Below are 16,451 nucleotides of genomic sequence, written 5' to 3'. Positions count from 1 at the left end.
TTGGTATTGCGGTACTCGCCTGGTTGATCGACTGCTGATGTTCATATTTTGCTATGTGGTACGGAAGAATTATGGAAGTATTTCTCGTGGAATGATTGCATATGAAGGATGTGGCATTCACTTGAGTGGTCGAGTTGGGATCAGATATAGTAGTTCTGGTATTCTAGGGATTTGGAAACTTGGAGTTCTTAGAGGCAGAATGTTCCTTGGTTGCAGACTATGGAGGTATGGCCAAAGTTAAACAACTAATAGTAGGTGTTAAAATTAGGTTATTATGGACTTTTGGAGGGATTATCTATCTAATTGTGGATGGACGGAGTTGATTTGGAGGGGGGCATTGATAGGACTAATGAGGACGTGTATTCTATATCGGATCATATTTGTTGACTCAACACTACTATTATTGAGGGGTGTGTCATTTGACTAGAGTTGAGCTTGTTCATATTCTGATATGTTCCATGTGTTACTCTTCTATGCTACGATGGGTTGTGATCGATTGGATATTTGCACACACGGTGCGTTCTGTCTGGGTCTTGTGACGAAATTTGAGAAAGATAGTTCTTGGGATGTTGAATGGTTGACTGCGCCTTGGTTATGGTCTTTCCGAGTTATGGTATACTGTCCTATTTATTTACCCATGGTTATGTTCATGCACTTCGTGTATTTGATGTTGATTTTCCTATGGTTGTTGATTTTGAGCATTATGACTCGAGGTATTTCATGTGGACTGGTGTTTGGATTGGGTCACATATTGCAGGCGGAGTTATGTTGGGATATGATCCTTTGTGTTGATTTTGTGCGTCTTGGTTCTACTATGTGTGATGGGATCATGACATTGCGCTTGTGGTGGTACCCTTTGAGCTTGCAGAACGATTTTCTCGTTTGAGTCATTTTTCCATTTTTGGGTACATTTGAGTTGTTGCTTATGGGTGCACGGATTGCACGGTTTGTGGCTTAGGTAGTATTGGTGTGGCATGTCAGTAGAGCAACTTGTATTTGGTGAAATGAGGTCATTGGACCTAGAATGGGTGCTATCGGATTTAATTATGGTAGGTTTAGAAGAATAATGTCGCTAATAAGCTTAGAATTTGGCTATGGTTCTTGTCGGATAAGAGAGCACCAAGACTTGTTGATTTAATGAGTGGTTATGAGTTTCTGTGTGTTTATTTCATCATTGGCACTATACGAAGGGTTAGAACAAACTTTTATTTGATATGAGGTTTGTTACCGGTACCTGATTTGCTATTGAGCAGCTATTGTGGCCGTAAGTTATTGCTATGAGTAACTGAGTTATGTGGTATGTCATGCGATCTCATCTTGGACTATGGTTATGGTTTGATATAATTTGTTCAGACTTATACAATGTATGGATAGGAGAATCGGGTCTTGTAATGGATTACAGATGTTAGAAATTAGGTTCCAAGGTTTATGGACAAAGGTTGAAGGAAGAATCTTCGGTTACATTGAGTTGATATGGACTTATATGGATTGGGGTGACGTGGGATCACCCTAGGGTATGTTCATGGTGAGTTTACACAGTGATTTGATGGTTTTGGAACGAGTCTTGGCACTTTCGAAAACTAACGTATGTTTATGTGGGAGAGAATGTAATAACCCGATCGATTATTTTGAACATTTGAATTTCATTCGATGGTTCGAGGGCATGAGTAGCTCTGTATGATGTATTATGACTTGTCTGTATCATAGGTTTTTGTTTTTGGATGGTTCATGATTGATTTGAAAGAATGATTCCCATCTTAGAAGCTTTAAGTTGGAAGAGTTGGCCAAGTTTGACTTTTGTCTATTTGACCTTGGAAGAGTTGACCATGTTTGAATTTTGTGTATTTGACCCTCGAATCGGAGTTTTGATGATTCCTTTAGATCCGAATGGTGATTTTTGATTTGGGGGTATGCCCGTATTTGTATTTGGATGTCTCTAGAAGGTTTTGACACTATTTGGCGAAAATGGGCAATTTGAAGGTTTGGAATGTTCGTAAGTTTGACTGGGAGTTGACTTCGATGTTATTGAGTTCGGATTGTTGTTCAGGGAGTTGGAATAGGTTTGTTATGCCATTTGGAACTTGCGTACAAAAATTTGAGATCATTCTGAGTTGATTTCATATGGTTCGGCGTAAGTTTAGAATTTGAAAGATTGAAGTAGTTCATTAAGCTTGATTTGAGGTGCGATTCATGATTTTGATGTTTTTATGTGAGATTTGAGGCATCGAGTAGGTTTGTGTTAGGTTTTGGAACTTATTGGTATGTTTGGACGGGGTCCTGAGAGGTTCGGGTGAGTATTTAACAAGTTTTGGCATTTCGGCACTTTGATGATGTCCGGGAGATGTAGAAGTGCCGAGGGCACTCTTTAGAGTGATGAGGGCACTTTTGGAGTCCTGAGGCAAAGCCTCATGTGCAGCCACAAACCCCCAAGTGCGGAGGCAATGGTCAAAGTGCGGACCGCACTGAGAGCCGCAACAGGAAATTTGCAGGTTTATTGGTCTGACTTCGGAAGCTTATATCTCTCAATCTATGAGGAATGTGGGGATGATCTAAAAATGAAAGTAGTATCCCTTTGAGTCTAGCTTCCAGAAAATCAAACAGTTTGTAATTTGGATATTTGTACAGAAAGTTATTGTCATTTTACGGAAGGGTAGAAGTGCAATCAATACTGGATTGCGACCACACAATATGGATTGATGCCGCAAAACTTGGAATTGCGGACCACAATAGGAAAAGTGCGGCCAACACTGTGTGAGAACAGGTTTTTATTATATAAATGGAACTTTTGGACTTTTAATTCATTCTTCACCACTTTAAAGACACGGGAGCTCGGTTTTGAAGGGTTTCAATCTAGAACTTCATCTGCAAGCTTGGGGTAAGTGATTCTAACATATATCTATGAAATTTACATGAATCCATCACTAGATTTAACATCAAAACATAGGATTTAAAAAGAGAAATTAGGATTTTTGTCAAAACATTTCTAAAGTGAATACTTGGGTTTTGAACATCGATTCAGAGACAGATATGGGTGAAACTAGTGTGGTTGGACTTGTAATTGAATGGATTGCCGAATTTTGTGAGTTTTGTCCTGTTTCAAGGTGCGAGCACCAAGTTGACTTTGAGTATTTGATTAAAGATTTGACCTTTTTCAATTGGGTTTGTTTCCTAAGGCATTATTTGATATTTTTGAGTTTCTTTTGGTTAGTTTCGAACCGTTTGGAGGTCGATTCGTGTGGGGTGGCATTTCTAGAGTATTGTTTGGCTTGCTCGGTATTTGATTTGGCTTGCTTGAGGTAAGTATCCTATCTAAACTTGGTTGAGGCACTATTTGCCTGAGTTATTTCTGATAGCTACGTGCTATGGGTACGCATATGTGTGGGCTTTGAGCCCATGTGCGAGCATTGGGATATATATCCATGTTCGGAGTAGTGCTTAGGCTATGATATCCCTAGAATTGACGGTTAAGCTTTAAGCTTGATTTTTCTCATACTTGTAACCTTGTTGTGAACTATTTGATCCATTTTTGAGGATTACATAGAGGCTAATTCCCTAAATGAACTTCATAATTGATATTTCTGTGATGAAATTGTCGATTTGAGCTATGATAGCACACTTTGCACGCGCCTACACTTTAGCATGTCATTATACCAGTCCAGGGGCATGAAATTTGATATTCATTCATCACAAATACATGCATTCTTGTATATTTGGAGATGCCTGGAGGTGAAAGGTGTGCCGATAGATTACATTAGGGTGATAAAGGACATGTATGAGGGAGATAAGACTCTAGTTAGGACTGTTGGAGGTGACTTAGAGCACTTTTCGGTTGTTATGGGGTTACACCAAGTGTCTGCGCTCAACCCGTTCTTATTTTCCCGGGCGATGCATGCACTCACATATTCAAGGAGAGGTATAATGGTGTATGTTGTTCGATGATGAAATAGTTCTGATTGATGAGATGCGAGGCGACGTTAATGAGAGGTTGAAGGTTTGGAGAAAGACCCTTGAGTCTAAAGGTTTTAAGTTGAGTAGGACTAAGACAGAATATATGAAGTGTAAGTTCAGCGATGCGTTGGGGGAAGCAGACATGGACGTGAGGCTTGACTCACAAGTCATCCCCAGGAGAGGAAGTTTCAAGTTCCTTGGGTCAATTATCATGGGGTATGGGGAGATAGACAAGGATGTCACGCACCGTTTAGGAGTGGGGTGGATGAAATTGTGGTTAGCATCTAGAGTCCTGTGTGACAAGAAAGTGCCGCCAAAACTTAAAGGCACGTTCTATAGAGCGGTGGTTAGACCGACCATGCTGTACGACGCTGAGTGTTGGGCAGCCAAGAATTCTCATACCCAGAAGATGAAAGTGGAAGAAATGAGGATGTTGAGATGGATGTGTAGGCACACTAGGCTGGATAAAATTAGGAATGAAGATATTTGGGAGAAGGTGGGCGTGGCTCCCATGGCTTAGATAGTTCGGGAACGTGCGAAGGAGAAACATAGATGCCCCAGTTAAAAGGTGTGAGCAATTGACATTGGCAGGTATGAGGAGAGGTAGAGGGCATCCTAAGAAGTATTGGGGTGAGGTAATCAGGCAGGACATGGCGCGACTTTAGATCTCCAAGGACATGGCTCGTGATAGGAAGGTATGGAAGTCAAGCATTAGGTTTGTAGGTTAGGAGGGAGTTGAGCATTTTTCTACGTTGTACCGGGTGTGGGGCTAGACTGATAATGTTTCGCCTTGGGTTGTTAGTAGTTTATGTAGTTTCAACACTATTTTCTATGGCATTATTACTGGTTATTATTGTTTCTTTTCCATGTATTTTCTATTTCTTACGATGCTGATATTATTTTTCTGGCTTCTGTTGTTGTCTCTGATCTATTGTCTATTGTTTATTTTCTTCTTCTTGAGCCGAGGGTCTTTCGAAAATAGCCTCTCTATTCCTCCGGGGTAGGGGTAAGGTCTGCGTACACTCTACCCTCCCTAGACCCCACTTGTGGTATTTTATTGGGTTGTTGTTATTGTTGTAGGGAGGGTTTGAGTCACTTTACCCAAATTGTATCCTACCTTAACCAAAATACTATATTACAACCCTTGAAGTCCTAATTGATTTTGAATAAAGTGTGTCTATATTAGTGGAGAAATACATGAAGGCCAAGCCTATGACACTATTTATGTGCATTTGAAAATCTTTATGAGAGAGAGAGAGAGAGAGAGAGAGAGAGAGAGAGAGAGAGAGAGTTAATTCTTTCCATATTATATCCCATTTGAGTTTTCAATTGCAATTTAAAAGTTGGGATTCTATCTTAAGTGTTAGGGCACATGAAGTTTGAGTTGTGAATTTAATCCAATCTCCAATTGGGAGTAATGAACAAAAGAAAGTTATTTGTGATAATGAGGAAAATTTTGAAGCTTTAGTATCATGACTTGGTTGCTACTTCGATTAATGTGGTATTTGAGAATTTAAATTGAAATGAAATATGTGAGGGAGTTGTTGGTAATTCATATGCTTTGGAGTAATTGTTAGTACCAATCAAAGTCATGCGTTTGTACTTAAAGTAGATTTTTTGACTTGGTATAATGTTGATGCACTATTGATTTGATTACTTGGAAGAAGATTTTATGCTTTGATTTCTTAAAGATAAGCAATAGTTTAAGTTTGGGGGTTTGATAAGTTGGTATTTTACTGTATTGACCCGACCGGTCATTTTGAGAACTAGCGTCCCATTCGGTGGCTTAAGGTCTCGAGTAGTTTCGTGTTATGTATTATGACTTGCGTGTGTGATCGAGTTCGATTTTCGGATGATTCAGGATTTATTTGGAAGGATAATTCTTGTCTTAGAAGCTTAAGCGGTAAGAGTTGACTGGAGTTTGATTTTTGTGTAGACGACTCCGGAATGGTGTTTTGATTATTCCAATAGCTTTGTATTGGGATTTTGGACTTAGGTTTATGCCCAGATTTAAATTTAGAGGTCCGTAGGTTGATTTAATGCATTTTGGCAAAATTTAGAAAGTTGAAGGTTTGGAAGGTTGAGAGGTTTGACCGGGAGTTGACTTTGTCAATATCGGGCTTGGATTGTGATTCCGAGAGTTGGAATAGCTTTGTTATGTCATTTGGGACTTGCATGCAAAATTTGAGGTTATTCCGGGTTGATTTAATATGATTCGGCACGAGTTGTAAAAGGTAAAAGTTCATAAGTTAATTAAGTATAATTTGAGGTGCGATTCATAGTTTTGATGTTGTTTGATGTGATTTGAGGCCTCGAGCTGGTCCGCGTTACGTTACGGAACTTGTTGGTATGTTTGGACGGGGTCCCGAGGGGCACAAGTGAGTTTCGGACCATTTCTAGGCCATAATTGATGGTTTTTGGCAACAAGGGTATGCATCGCGATCGCGGACTTTGGTTCGCATTCGCGAAGAGAAAATTTTCTATTTGGGCACTATGAATCGCGATCGCTAAAGCCTTTTTTTGATCGCGTTGAGGAAATTCTGCTATCATTGACCCGACTTTGGAAACTTATATCTTATAATATATAAGGAATTTGGAGATTACCCAAAAATAAAAGTTGTATTCCTTTGAGTCTAATTTTCAGAAAATTAAACCGTTTGTCATTTTGAGGTTTGTACAAAAAGTTATGGCTGTTACACTACAGAATTTCTGAGAAGAGTTTGGGAAGGGTAATGTGAATTTGTTCATCGCGATCACGGGGAAATGGCCACGATCGCGAAGGGTAAAATTTGTGCTGGAAATTTTTTGAATTGCAATCGCGAGGTTGGTGACCATGATCCCGAAGGGTACCTATGGAGAAGTGTTTAAAGTAATCTATTTCGAAGGTCTTGGTCATTTTATCATATTTTGAGCTATGGAGCTCGGATTTGGGCGATTTTGAAGGGGATTTTCACACTTTTGATTGGGGTAAGTATTCTTTATCCGGAATTGATTAAATTTCGTGATTCCATCTTTGTTGTTTTTAACATTAAATTAGTGATTTGAATGGGAGAAAATGAGAATTTTTGTATAAACTTTCAAAAATGTAAAATGAGGATTTGAAAGCCGATTTGATGTTAGAATTGGATAATTTTGGTATGGTTGGACTCATATCGGAATGGGTGGCTATTGTGTTATTGTCCGGGAGGAGCGATAAGGGTGGCTATTATACAGAGTGATACGGGTGGCTAATGATATTGTCAGGGCGGAGTGATATGGGTGGCTATCACAGAGATAAGGGTGACAATGTCAGGGATGATGTGTGATGGCTTGGGGATATTGTGTTGGTGATTTTCATGTGATGGTGTGCTTTTCCTTGTGTATGTCATACACCTTACGTGATTTGTTTTGTTGCTCCGATGATCTACTCGATATCTTTGATATTACTTATTGACTTGGGCTACAGTAGTCCACTCGCACAAGCATACACCGTATCATGACACTTTTACTAGCTCAGGAGTATGAAACTTGAAATTTATTAATCATGCCCATGTGTTCTTGTATTATCGGCTTTCATTTTGATATTGAGCTTGTGACCACGCCGGGCGAATTGTGATTATAAGCATGTGACCATGCCGGGCGGATTGTGATTGTGAGCCTGTGACCATGCCGTGCGGATTGCGATTGTGAGCCTGTGACTATGTTGGGAGGATTGTGAATGTGAGCCCATAATCATGACGGGCAGATTGAGATATTGCCACGTGAGTTATTTGTGCGGTTGTGATTTGAAATGTGGGCACAAGGTGCCGTGAGCATAGGATGGTGAATTGAGACCCGTGACTTTTGATTATGAGATGAGGTATCACAGAGTGATTTCGTTGTTAAACTTGTATTAGAACGACTTGATTAATTGGTTTTCCTTTGTGTTCCTTAGTTGGTTTTAATGATACTTCACGGTGTTCTTCTTGCTTTAATGTTTACATCACTTGTTGATTGTTGTTGCCATTTACTGATTCTGCTTTCATTATTAGGTTTATACTTCTTTAGTGCACATGTTATTTTGTCTAGTGAGTGTCTTGACTTGTACCTCGTCAGTACTCTACTGAGGTTAGTCTTGATACTTACTAGGTACCGATCGTGGTGTACTCATACTACACTTCTACACATTTTTATGCATAGCCAGGTATTGGAGATATCGGACTGGGGCAGAGTTAACATATTGGTCGCGAGGATTCAAGGTAGAGCTACTTGGTCGTCGCAGTCCCTTGGGGTTCTTTCCTTTCATTGTATTGTTAGCTTGTTATTTGAACAATATTGTATTTTGATCTTTGAGATCTTTCCATGTACTTAACTAGAGTTCGTGACTCTGTATTACCAAGTCTTGGGAGGTAGTTACGATTATTGCCACGTCGGCTTATTACGCTTTTGTTTCGATATTCATATTAGAATATGTTTCAAATTATCATTGTTAAAATTTTTCCTAATCGTTGTTAGTAATCGGCTTACCTAGTATTAGAGACTAGGTGCCATCACGATGCCTGCGGTGGGTTTTTGGGTCATTACATTTACCAACTTATCTCTTTTTTAATCTTAGATTTTTGCTATGTTTGATTGATAAAATAGTGTATTCAATGTCGTTTACTTCTATTTTATAGGTTTATGTGATTTAGAAGTAATCGGAAAAGAAACCAAGTGAAAACAAGTAAAAAAGGAGTTGAAAAGAAAATATCTTAAAAATGGTCTCAGATATCGCAAATACGAGCAGGAGCTCGCAAATGCGAAGTCAACCTTGGCAGTCAATGTTTGCAACTGTGAACTTCTTGCTCGCAATTACGAATCTCAATTAAGATAGCAGAAGTTGCAAATGCGATGGTAGGATCACAAATGCAAAGTCAACCAAACAGTCAACTTTTGCAAATGCGATCCATCATACCGCAATTGCGATGGTCACTGAAGGAATCAAAGTTCGCAAATGCGAAAGTCTGGGTTGCAGTTGCGATGGACATTAGTAAATTTTAGGTTTGCAAATGTGAACAATGGGATTCAGTTTTGGGCAGATTTGAAATTTCACATTTTTTGGTCCCAAACCCACAAATACACGAGCTAGCGCATTTGGAACATATCTTTGGCATATCTTCGGAGAAAATATAAGTTTTGGAGCTAGGGTTCTTGCGCACACACTTGGGAGTTGAAGATTTGAACACTTTGAATGAGATTTGCTTACCCATTTTTACTCATTTCTTCATTTTCTTGATTTGTATTGAATATCTAAGTGTGTAGTATTTATTCCAACAATTGAATCTTGTTTATGAAAATATTCATTATTAATATTTGGATTAAATCTCTTGTTGTGCTTATGTATTGAACGATTTTTATTAATATTGAAGTAAGTTAATTATTTATTTAATTATTCCTGTTCTTTAATGTTTCCAAAGAGATTAGCTAACCCTAGGACTAACCCATTAACTTTGAATTAATCTTGAAAAAGGTAATTTTGGGTTGGAAAAGATTAATTAACAAGAACTTGAGGCGTTAACCTCATTTTATAGATTCAACCTAGGGATATGATTGAACTACTTGTAGCCATATTCGGGTGCACTTAATTCTCTTAATATTTTTAGTGATAATTCAAATAGGGAGTCTTATTAGTATTCGTAAGAAGCTAATATAGAATTATTATCCGAGGCTAATTAATATAACTTGCTCATATTTGTAAAATCATAAAATACATTGGATTATTACTTGAGTGTAATTCCCAGTGTATTCATGCTTGTAGTCATTTATCATTTGACTCGCTTTCTAGGTTAGTTTACATTTCAGCATTTAGGTGTAACATTTTCTCAAAACCTTTATTAGTGTTTGGCTTAATATAATAAACGATAATTCTCTTATTTCCTAATCGTCTACTTATTATTCTATGTGGGATTCGACATCGACTCATAGTTGGGTAAATTATATTGCATGCGACCATGTCCGCTTACTCTTTGAGGAGTGGATTTGGACGTCATCACCCACGAAATCTCGAACCCACACATTGTACCACCTCTATCATGCTATCATATAAAAACACAAGGATCACATTCTCAACTCTAAATCACAAGTAGGATAGGCATCCCATCAACCAAAAACCTTCCACTAACTCTATCCCGTAGAACAAAATCACAACACGTAACGAACTCCCCATGACTGTAGAGTACATCAACCACAAGTCGTGGCCAAACCATCACAAACTCTTCAAAACCCATTTGCACATAACCAAATCATTAGTACTAGATCCCTCTAAATCAACTAAGTCACGTAGACTGCTAAAAGCAAGAGCACCTCAACATGAGAATACCTGCATTGTGAAACCTTTTAATAAATCTGAAGCTATTTCTTTTACCTTTCGAATACCGCAATGTAGAATCAATAATGATATAGAAATACCGCAAGTCTCGGCACCATTAAATGCAAGCCCCAAGTCCTATCCATACACAAATCGGAAAGTCCTAAAATACCATATAATAATGATACACAAATCTTGAGCCCGTTGGAATCTTCTTGAAAGTCATTCACCTTGCCCTAATCCCCAATGTGAAGCCAATACACACCAAACAACATGCGTTCCACCAGCACATGAATATCCAAAAGAAGCAACCAAGCGATTCCGTTTTCATGCACACCACATCCACAACGAGTATCAAACCTGAATCATCCCAAGATCTCTACATACCTATAAGGTGTAGTACATCATACATCCAACCGATCCTTTGCTCGAAATCATCGTCGATGAAAACATTTCTCAAATCATAGCTAATACACAAGCACATACTAGTCCAAGAACTAATATACGCATGACCATGCAATCCGATCTTCGCTAGTAGACTCACTCACTTGGATCCAAGCCGTAGAACACATCACCTGTAACTCACAGTACCCTTCCTTCGTAGCTGCCAAGTTCCCACACTGTCATTCAGCTGAATACTTCATAAACGCAGGTGACTCTAGTCATAAACACTCAAAGGACCCTGCCAAGTGCATAATCATCCTTATGACAGTCGCACGAACTTACTCAAGCCCTCCGAAACGGTAGTATATGCATTCAACTGAATAGAAGCATCATACGAATCACACAACCTCAACCAATTAAGGTAACAACTAGATACACAGGACTCTACTAGACACTTGTGTGAACCTAGAGCTCTGATCCACAAGACTCTACTAGACACTTGCTCACGACTCGTAGAACCTATGAACCTAGAACTCTGATACTAACTTGTCACGACCCAAAACCCCACTAAGTTGTGATGGCACCTAGTCCAACCAGCTAGGTAAGTCAAACAATACAATACTACTAAGATAAAAAATAATAGCAATATATATAATAAAAACTGCAACAGAATTCAAAACAACCATCCCAAGGACTGGTAGTATAAGTCACGAGCCATTAAGATTTAGATATACAAAGTTAGTACGAAAATAAATACAACATCTATTTGGAATATACATGAACAGAGGTAGAAATCCAAAGCTACCAAGGACAAGTGGTAACTATATCCGGAAAGCATGTACATCTTGAACGATAGCCTCCATCATCCACAACAGCTCAACTCCAAGATCTGCACGCAAGGTGCAGAAGTGTAGTATGAGTACACCACGGTCGGTGCCCAATAAGTATCAAGACTAACCTTGGTGAAGTAGTGATGAGGTTGAAGTCATGTGATACTCACTAATCAAATAACTTATGCAGTATATCAAAGACTGGCAATAGAAGGTATAGCAAAAACGTAATAACAATAATTCATCAGAACAAGTAATGAAAATTTAATGTAAGTAAAGGTTCAGCTTTAGCAACAAGGCATCAACTAAAAATGCACACATATGGCACCTCGTGCCCACATTATCAGTCACGCTCGCACGGCAAAGACCTCGTCCCAAAATACCAACCATACTCGCACAACAAAGACCTCGTGCCCATATCAATCACACTCACATGACAATGACCTCGTGCTTGCATGACACAGACCTCGTGCCAATATTAATCACACTCACATGGAATAGACCTCGTGCTCTCATGGCAAAGACCTCACGCCAGTATCAAACACACTCGCATGGAAGAGACCTCGTGCTCATATTAATCACACTCGCATGGAAGATACCTCGTGCTCAAATCAATCTCGTGCTCCTATCAATCACACTAGCACGACAAAGACCTCGTGCTTGTATCAGTCACACTCACACGGCAATGACCTCGTGCCAATATCAATCAAACTCGCATGGAAGATACCTCGTGCTCGCACGGCAAAGACCTCGTGCCAATATCAGTCACACTCGCATGGAAGAGACCTCTTGCTCATATCAATCACACTCGTATTGAAGAGACCTCATGCTCTTATCAATCACACTCGCACGAAAGAGGCCTCATTCTCTCATGACAAAGACCTCATGCCAATATCAATCACACTCACACGACATTGACCTCGTGCTCGCATGGCAAAGACCTCGGGCTAATAACAATCACACTCGTACGGAAGAGACCTTGTGCTCTCACAGCAAAGACCTCGTGCAAATATCAATCAAAGTCGCATGACAATGACCTCATGCTCTTACAACAAAGACCTCATGCCAATATCAATCTCCCTTGCATGAAAGAGACCTCGTGCTCGCATGAAAGAGACCTCATGCTCGCACGAAAGAGACCTCATGACACAATACCCAAATAATCCGCTCAACATATTCACATGTGCCATAAAATCACAAATGATAATGTTAAAATTTATCATGGATATAAGTTCATAATTTATCAATGAAGTTCACATGGATATGAAAATAGTAAAATGTGGATGGGTATTTAACAAATAAAGCATTACTACGGTTAAAAACAAGCGTAGTGATCATGATCACATAGCCACAAAGTGATAAATCATGGTTCATATAAAATACATCCTCAAATTAAGGCACATTAATAAACTAAGGTCTATTCTGATCATAACCACAAATTGTACATGTGTACACGCTCGTCACCTCATGTACACGTCGCTTTTCACATAACACAAATAAGAAACTATCACTAAATTCTAAGGGGTATTTTTTTTATACAAGTTTAGACAAGATACTTACCTCAAATAAGCCAAAACTCTAAAAATGACTTCCCGTGCTAATCGACCTCCGGACAGCACGAATCTAGCCAAAATTCTCAATTTATCTTGTAAAAATTCACATTTTGATGTTAAATCTAGTGATGGATTCATGTAAATATCATAGATATATGTTAGAATCATTCACCCAAGCTTATAAATGAAGGTCTAGGTTGAAGCCCTTTAAAAATGAGCTCCCAAGTCTCAAAAGTAGTGAAGAATGAAATAAAAATCCAAAAATCTCGTTTATGTACAAATACCCGATCTCCCACAGTGATGACCGCTCTTTTCCTAGTGTGATCCACATTTCTAAGTTTTGCGGCCGCAATCCATATTGTGCGGTCGCAATCCAGCAGTGACTGCACTTCTAGTCTTTGATAAAATAATAATAACTTTCTGTACAAATGTCCAAATGATAAACAGTTTGATTTTCTGGAAGCTAGACACAAAGTGCTACAATGTTTATTTTTGGACCATCTACAAATATATTATATATTATGAGATATGAGTTCCTAAATCATATCAATGAACCTGCAGATTTTCTATTGCGGCCCTTAGTGCTGTCCGAACTTTGGCCATTGTATCCGCACTTGGGGTTTGCGGCCGCACTTTAGGATTTGCCTAAGCAATCCAAAATTCCTCCAAAACTCCAAGAAGTGCCCTCCGCACTTCAATAGTTCCAGGACATCATCAAAGTATCAAAATGCCCAAACTTGTTCAAAACTCACATAACCATCTTGGGACCCCGTCCTATTATCCTAGCAAGTCCATAAACACTATTCAGATCTATCCAAGGTGTCAAAATACATACGAAAATATCACATCAAGGAATCAAGAATCAAACTACATGTTGAACTCTCTTAGGTTTATAAACTTCCAGCCAAGTGTCTGATTCATGCCTATCCAACTCGGATCTCAACCAAACTTTGCACACAAGTTTCAAATGACCTAACAAACCTATTTAATTTTCCGGAACAACATTCCAAACCCAACAATATTGAAGTCAACTCCCGGTCAAACTTATGAACTTCCAAACCTCAAATTTCCAACTTTCGCCAAATAGAGCCAAAACCTTAAAGGAACATCCAAATTCTAATTCGGACATACGCCTAAGTCGAAAATTACCATACGAACCTATTAGAACCATCAAAATATGATTTTGAGGTCGTTTACTCAAAATTCAAACCTTGGTAAACTCTTCAACTTAATGCTTCCAAACTGAGAATTACTCTTTCGACTTACTTCCGAACTTCCTGAAAATCAAAACCAACCATGCCCACAAAGTTGTAATACATCATATGAAGCTACTCAAGACCTTAAACCACCGAACAAAATACCAATGCTCGAAGTGACCGGTCAGGTCGTTACAAAAATCTATAACACAATATGAAACTATTGAAAATCATGTTGATATTGTGCCAAAGGATTGAAACAGTAAACTATGTTATCCGCAAAAAATCATAATTGTTGATCCTCATTAAGGAATAAACACCAAGAGGTCACAAAAGTGAGAATTCAAAATTGCACTCATCTCTCAGTTTTAAGCTAAAAAGGATTGATAAAGCTGTCAAAGAGGACTATTTGGTAAAAGCAATATAGGAAGAGCTCGACTAATTTGAGAAAAGCAAGGTATGAAAATTGGTTCCAAAATCGCTAACACCTCTATCGTCTGAACAAAATGGATATTTAGGAACAAGTTGAATGAATCTGGGAAAGTGGTAAGAAGTAAAGCTAGATTAACACTACTCCCAACATAAAGTATCGATTATGATGAAATATTCGCACAAGTTTCAAGACTAGAGTCAATCCGTATTCTACTTACTTATGCTGCTCACATACATTTTAGATTGTTTCAGATAGATGTTAAAAAAGCCTTTTAAATGGCTTTATAAATAAATATGTATACATCAAGCAACCACTAGGTTTTGTCAACTATAATTTATCTAACCATATTTATAAACTTACAAACGTACTATACGGACTAAAATAAGATCCTAAAGCTTAGTATGATAGATTAAGCTTATTCATAGTCGACCATGGGTTTCAAAGTGCTAGTATTGACACCATATTTTTCATTAAACGATTTTCTGCCAGTAATCTTATCATTCAAATTTATACCGATTATATTATTTTTAAAATATTACATCCCATATTTTCGTACGTAAAAGTACTCCATAAATAAATTGATGAAAGCTCGGAAATGAGATATTACATCCCGCATTTTCGTACATTAAAGTTTTGTCGTAAGCTAATCGACGTAAATTCGGGAATGAGATTATTTTGAGATTATAAGAATTATGCTATTTAAAATAAATGATGAGTAAATTCGTGAATTTGAGATGATAAGCAAGTCGAAGAAAATGAATTTCGTCGAGGTTTGACATTTTGGGATAAAATACGGCCCGAGCTAAAATACCCGATATTTATGGACTAGTACCATACAAGGTACCCCATGACCATGATACTAAGTTATATAATGTGTATTAAAACTAAGTAGTATTTCAAGTAAGTTGAGATAATTCTTAACTATGTGGATAATTGGGGTAATTAATGATTTTTGATGGAAAATTGGCTAATTAATTAAAATCTTTGGGATAAAGATTAACGTGGAAGCTTTTTCCTTAAACACCTTGTGACTCTTACATTTACTAAATAGGTGGCATGAATCCAAAATGAGTCTTGGATAAGGGATAGTTACGGTGGCAGTATTTAAATCAAGGAAATATAAGAGTTATTTCCTTTCGTTTGATTCACTTTTTGGAGGATAACATTTCAATCTCTCAAGAAAGAAATCCAACAAAGCTTAAACATTATTTTCTTATTTCTTAAGAGAAGTTTCAGCCAAGCATAGAAACGTTACTATTCAAAATCACTTTCTAATCCAAGAAACATTAGCAACGTTAATTCCATTTCCAAATAGCAACGTTGTTGCAAAAGTTTTAAGGAAAGGTTTCGGCCAAGTTTTCTTTGCATAAGCAATGTGATTGCTTCAAGCTTTTCATACGACTTGTTCCGTATTTTATCGTAATTAACGTGTGTTAGAGGAATTATCAAGAGAATCAGCTCAGGTATGTTAAGGCTAGTCCCTTCCTTCATTTTGGCATGATCTCGTAATTACACGAGTTTGATAACGAGGCATAAAGAGAAATTCATATTCCGAAATTTACGTATATTTTTCTAGTCTTGTAAGTTACAATATTCTTCTTATTGGGACTTCATATTCAATTGAGTATTTCCTTTTTCTAGTCAAGAGAGCAGAGAGTCTATATATACAGTATTACAGTATTTTCATTACCATCGAGCTATAATAGATGGGCAGGCCCCTATTGGGCAACCTCTAATCAGATGGTAAGTTATATACCGAGCCTACTTTGGCCGAGCGCCTATGAGCGAGCCCAGTTAGCTGAG

At 38.1% G+C, this 16,451-nt stretch overlaps 1 protein-coding gene across 1 annotated transcript; it reads left to right on the top strand.

The window, feature by feature from the left end:
- The first annotated feature begins 3,925 nt into the window (after window positions 1-3,925).
- On the top strand, window positions 3,926-4,468 carry LOC138899839 (uncharacterized). Its single transcript, XM_070186536.1, has one exon. The coding sequence runs from the start codon at window positions 3,926-3,928 to the stop codon at window positions 4,466-4,468; it is 543 nt and encodes a 180-aa protein (XP_070042637.1).
- The last annotated feature ends 11,983 nt before the right edge of the window (window positions 4,469-16,451 follow it).

This window comes from Nicotiana tomentosiformis, chromosome 10, assembly GCF_000390325.3.
Source record: "Nicotiana tomentosiformis chromosome 10, ASM39032v3, whole genome shotgun sequence".
Taxonomy (NCBI): Eukaryota; Viridiplantae; Streptophyta; class Magnoliopsida; order Solanales; family Solanaceae; genus Nicotiana; species Nicotiana tomentosiformis.
Note: the sequence above shows the minus strand (reverse complement) of the source record. Positions and strands in the feature narration are given on the sequence as shown.